This window comes from Rhinoderma darwinii, chromosome 8, assembly GCF_050947455.1.
Source record: "Rhinoderma darwinii isolate aRhiDar2 chromosome 8, aRhiDar2.hap1, whole genome shotgun sequence".
Lineage (NCBI taxonomy): Eukaryota > Metazoa > Chordata > Amphibia > Anura > Rhinodermatidae > Rhinoderma > Rhinoderma darwinii.
In genome coordinates, this window is record NC_134694.1 from 96,044,693 (window position 1) to 96,050,692 (window position 6,000).

Consider the following 6,000-nt stretch of genomic DNA (forward strand, 5'->3'; position numbering starts at 1 on the left):
CCTCATAGAGGTGCATGGAAGCACAACATAGAGACAAACAAACTGTGGACCCGTATACATATTTATTAATGAAAAACATATGTAATTGACTTTTATTAAAAATGTTACTTTTTGAGATGCAGCTTCTATGCATTTATTCTACATAGGAGCTGCATCTCAGTGCTTTCAGTCAAATCTGTCAGTGAACTGCACTGACAGTTCAGTTGTCAGCACTTAAGGTATTTTTACACGGACCAACGTTTGCTCCTTTCACAAGGAGCTATGGATGGGGTTGAGCATTCGTTACTACGATCGTTCATCACCATACATTTCTATCATGTCGGCAGCATATCTCCCTGTTTACACAGGCAGATGTGCTGCCGACAACGATAATATTTTAGGCTGCGTAAATAACACAATCAGCCTATGAATGAGCGTTTGCTCGTTCATGGGATGTTCGTTGCCCTGTTTACACAGGGCAATTATCGGGAACGAGCGTCCAGTAAACGCTTGTTTTTCGATTATTGGCTGGAAGTAAAAGGGCCTTTACTTTGTCCCTCTGATACCTTCTATAACCCTACTACCGATTATATCTAAGTTGATAACATGTACGCTCTGCTGATTAAAGAATCCCTATCTATCGGGAGTCAGGGGACGTCGCTGGTGTAACTAAATTTGCATTTGAGAAAAGCAAAGAAAATTCCATTGACCTGTGGCTCTGCAAAAAACGTTGTTAGGGCAGGTTGCAGTTAGTAGTTGGACTAAACCAACGCTTAATGAATACAAAAGTAATTAACACAATTAAAGGGTTTAAATGAGGTGTTTTATTGAAACATGATTGTTCTTATCACTTTGTTTACCGCAGAATATTCGAGCCCTTGAGTTTCTTGATTGAAAAGTGACAAGAACATTTACACAGGATCATTTTGTTTTCCATGCTTTTAAAAACAGGTGTTACTGTGTAACATGGGAAATAATCTTATCAGCAAATGTCCTGGGCTTGTACTAATGAAATTGTGTAATGTTCATGCTGAGCAATGTATACAACACAAAGATCCCATGTGAATGTATGGGGAGCTGAACGTAGGCTCAGTAAGCATGTTAGTGAATTGTAATGGCAGCCTGTGCTCTGTGAATAGAATGGGAAAAGCATACAAGCTCCGTAAACAGTCGTCATAATCTGGTCATGGTGCTTGCCAAGTCATTCCCATTTATAATGGAAGTTAATAAAGGGGTTGTCTTGTGAGATAAAAGTGGACGCCTATCCTACGGATAGGCCATCAATATCTTATCAGTGGGTCACCTCTGCCGATCAGCTGTTTTAAAGGGGTCATGGCGCTTGTGTGAGCGCTTCTTTACCTTCATTGCCCTTACTGATCAATCATGTCAAACGTCAACATACTGGTAACGGCAGTTTACAGTATTACAGCCTTCTCCCACAAGTGAATGGGAGTAGGCTTTAATATTGTGAACCACCACTACAAGTGTGTCAGTGTATTGCAGTTCGGAGCAGCAATAGCAATGAAGGGGAAGCAATGCTCGTACAAGCGCCGCCACCCCTTCAAACAGCTGATCTGCAGGGGTGCCGAGAGTTGGACTAGCACCAATTTTTTAATGGCCTATCCTGAGTATAGGCCGTCAATTTTATTTCTCCGGAAAACTCTGTTAATATTATGAAATGGTAACAACGCAGTACCCTAATAAAATATTTAAAGGTGTTCTCCACCTTGGAAATCCCGTTTTGTTAGAAGGGTTACCCTAACAATTAGCTAATTATAGGGCATCCCATTGTTGGTATCCTTACCGATCAGCTGCAATCTTTAGGTATCCCAGAAGTGTTCAATTTCCTAACAGTGCAAGCACAGGAGAAATTAAGCATTAACTCGTATTAAAATGTCCTAATAGGGAATTAGAAAATGTTTTTCAAAATTAGACAACCCCATTACGGTGGAGGCTTACTTAAAACTTCCTACACATAGAGCACAGAACTATTGTAAAGTGGCCCATTTTATCATGCCACGTAGTAGAGAAATTTAAAATATAACCATTTCGGGCTATCAGCAAGTTTCCATGAGTCCCATGATAACAAAGGAAGAGTGGCAGAGCTCTGGTCAGACCCCTGACTAATCCGTGCCCCCTCATTGTATATTGGAATGCTTTAGATGACCTTTTAGTTCGACTGATCCACACAAATAGTGAAGCTAGACATGTCTGAACTAGATCCTTTTGGGGTCGCAGGACATTCCCAGGAATTTAGAAGTATCCATTCTAGCCAGATCAGCCTGACTTAATTGACCTACAACAGTTTCTAGTCTAAAGTAAATCTTGCAAATTCATCTCTTTTATGTGACTAAATGGAATTTTCTAAGTTTCTTCAAAACTGGCATTCCAAAGCCTGAAGAGATTAAATTAATGCAATTATTTATACAATAAATGAGTCATTTATCATAGTTATCTAAACTTTGCATGTAAAGTCTAGAGCTGGCGAGATAAGTGATATGATTTGGTTGCAATGAGTAGTGACAGGGCAGATACACACTATATGGTGCATTAAGAAGACAAACATAACAAATCTTGCTAATCAAATAATACATTTTTGTTTAACTTCATACCAGCGGTGTGCAAATTAAGTGCCAGATGTCCCCCTGCTGGAAATTAATGGTGGGGGATCTTGCCTAGGAACCTTCATGATCAGATTTTTGTGCTGGAGGAACCCCTTTGTTAAAGGGAGTTCCCTAGGACTTTATTGATGACTTATCCTTTACTATAAGCCACCAATGTTTGATTAGTGATGGTCAGACCTCCGGAACCCCTTCTGATCGAGATAATGAAGGGGCTGTGGGGCTTCTGCAAGCGCCGTATCCCCTTAAATGATTACATAGGCTAGTGGCCCATCGGTACATGCAGCTGTTCCTGGTACTGCAGCTCCTCATCTTCATTGTGCTGATTGATGGCGGTACTGGACGTCAGACCCCAAATGAATAAAATTGATGTTGAAGTCCCGGAGAATACCTTTAATGCTAGTTTTCCCCCTACTGTAAAAACTAAGCTTAGCATGAAAATCCATTAATATTTGTGGGTGTCCATGTCATTTTTTTGTTTCCTTATGATGTCTCTGTAGTCCCTGCATCAGGTTTGCTTCTTGGCTTTACTTATTATTGCGGGGGAAGGAGGACAGTGGTTTAGAGAGCTAAAATGGACTTATATTAAATTTTGAAGGGCTTGTTTGAACCCCATTATATAAACATTGTTTTTGGAAATATAATATGATCTTCTGCGGGTTCTACATTTTGGTAGCATTTATGTTTTGGTTCCCACACCCCCTCTCCTAACATATTTCCACACCAATGCACATGTGCTTTTAAGGAATAGTGTTGATTGCCACATCTTAAAGAGGTAGTCTAATTTGGGCCACCTCCAATCAGATTGAGGATGTTAAAAAATAATTAAAGTTGGTTTGAAAGGTATTGATCCTAGGAGCCCCACCATGTAAATCTTTAAAAACTAATTTCCCGACTTAAAAATGGAGTTCTCAAAGGGAAATATCTTACACTTTTTTTCATTTTTACAATCCTACCAGTTGAAATGTGCCTTTAAATATTTAATGAAACTGTAAATATGGCCTGCAGTATAAGTAATTACTATATTTCTTTGTTTTTAGAATTGGACTATGATTTGGATATCGATGAAGTTCCATTTAATAAGCAGATACGAAACCAGCAGGATCATAATGGCAGAGAAATAACCCACCTCCAGTCACGAAGTGACAGCATAAAGACTGTGTCGGTCAAACAGCTTCTTCCCTTCACAATTACCTTGTTAGGACTTGTCTCAGTGAACTGATCCTCCAGTCTTAACCCCTTCCTGTTCTGGTAGCTACATAATGTTCCTAGCTGAATTTTACAATTTATAACATTTCCCAGGCCATTGTAAAGTCTTCTTGGAGAAAAAAATAATTTTATATAGTAATATTATTAATGTATGAATAAAGAACATTTCTTTTGTTCACAGATTTTATTTACAAATGCTTGGTGTTGTTCTTGAGAGTCGTTCCACCAATACATTTTCTTTAGGCTGTGTTCACATCACCGTTGCCCTTCCGTTGAGGGGTTCCATCGGAGGTATCTGTCAGGTTAACCCCTGAGCGGAAAGACATTAGGGTTCCGTTTGCCTTTCCATTGAGGGGTTAACCTGATGGAAACTTCAGACGGAACCCCTCAACGGAAGGGCAACGCTGATGTGAACAGGCCCTTAGTGATTTTATAAGATGGCCATAGATAGAAAGAGATTGTAAAGACTGATTATACACTCCTCAACATTGAAAGTGCAACTCCAAGAAGGGCAAGCAATAAGGTTATGCAAATCGAGGAAGACGCAGGTGTCGCTAAGATCTGCAAATGATTTTCAAGTACCTTGCTCCAATCTGTCGCATGTGTGAGGCATAAAAGCCAGATTGAAAACAAAAGGTTTTTTTAACTACAAGAAACCTAAAAAATCGGATCTAGTGATGTGGGATGATTGTACGATGCCTCCTGTTCATCGACGTGCCAGTTATCGCCACTTGTCACAAGCGGAGAGGGACAGAATCCTTGAACTGAGAGACCTTGGTTTATCACTCCCGCAGATCGCTACGCGCCTAGGCCGAGATGTCAGCACTGTTCAATGTTGTGTGTCCCGGAGGTTGGGTGAACAACAACGAACGGTAATGACGGTAAGAAGTTTGCGGATGCGAACCTAAACATGGACGGATCATTTGATTGGACGAATGGCGTGTAGTTATCCATTCTGTACTGCAAGTGAAATTGTACGTCACATCCCAAGCCTAGGGCGGCAACTAGTGTCAACACAAACCATCAGAAGGTGTTTGCACGACATTGGGCTATGAGCCAGACATCCAGCTACAGATGTTCCATTGACCAAACGCCACCGCTCTCAAAGGCTATCATGGTGCACAGCAAGACGGCAATGGAGGTCTATCCTCTTCAGCGATGAGTCCCGCTTTTGTGTCGGGCGCAATGATAGCCGGTGATTGGTCTGGAGACCACGCGGGCAATACCATGAAGAGGCCTTCACAAGGAGAATGTCACACCGTTTCTACTCTCGGGATTACGGTGTGGGGTGGCATAATGTATGGTAGCCGGACCCCTCTAGTCTTTATTTCAGGTACACTAACAGCTCGGCGTTACATTGATTTGGTAGTGGAACCAGTGGTACGGCCATTTCTCCAAAGTGTCCCAGAAGGCGTTTTTCAACAGGGCAACGCTAGGCCGCATGTTGCTCGTGCTACTGTGAGCAGCCTACGTCACCTAAGCATGCTAGCATGACTTGCAGCGCCTCTGGATTTGTCTCCCATCAAGTACATCTAGGACGTCATTGGTCGGCAAATGCAAAGGGAGCTGCCAGCAGTCAATCTTGATGATTTGGGTGCCCAAGTGCATTCAGCGTGGCATAACATTCCTCGGACAACCATTAATAACCTCATTGAGGGCATGCCAAGGCGTGTAAGTGCGTGTATTTCTGTGCCTGGTGCTCAAACTCGATACTGAATAAATCAAGATGTTTGCAATATTTTGTTTCCATTTTTTATAATTTGCATATCATTAACATGTCTATCAATCCTGTAATTCTCACAATTCCAAAATTTTTCCTTCTTGGTGTTGCAATTTCAAAGTTGAGGAGTGTATGTCTTTTCACGAATATCTTTTAATGTTTAAGTCAGAGGCTCCCAACCTTTCTTACCTTGTGAATTACACTTTAACTTTGAGTGATGGGCAGGAGACACATTCAACTTAAAAATGGAGAAGAGAACCATTAAATGACTTGATAGCTCTCCTGGAATGTCTGCGTTTGTAAAATTCCCCATAAAAAGTATATTTGCTTTGTGCCGTTCTTCTGTTATTTCTCCTGGAAATTAATAAATATATTGACAACTGTCAATACACAGTCCAAGGAAAGAAGCAGCACTCCAATGGAGTAGGAAAACGTCAAAATATTTATTCACCCAACGTACAAGCAACGTTT

General features: G+C 41.0%; 1 protein-coding gene across 2 annotated transcripts in view; it reads left to right on the forward strand.

The window, feature by feature from the left end:
* GPC3 (glypican 3) overlaps positions 1-4,004 on the forward strand; it is a 338,054-nt gene extending 334,050 nt beyond the window's left edge. For both annotated transcript variants that reach the window (XM_075834383.1, XM_075834386.1), the window contains one exon: positions 3,641-4,004. In XM_075834383.1, coding sequence (XP_075690498.1) covers positions 3,641-3,822 — 182 coding nt within the window. In that variant the 3' untranslated portion in view covers positions 3,823-4,004. The remainder of the gene's footprint in view (positions 1-3,640) is intronic.
* Positions 4,005-6,000: the final 1,996 nt, after the last annotated feature.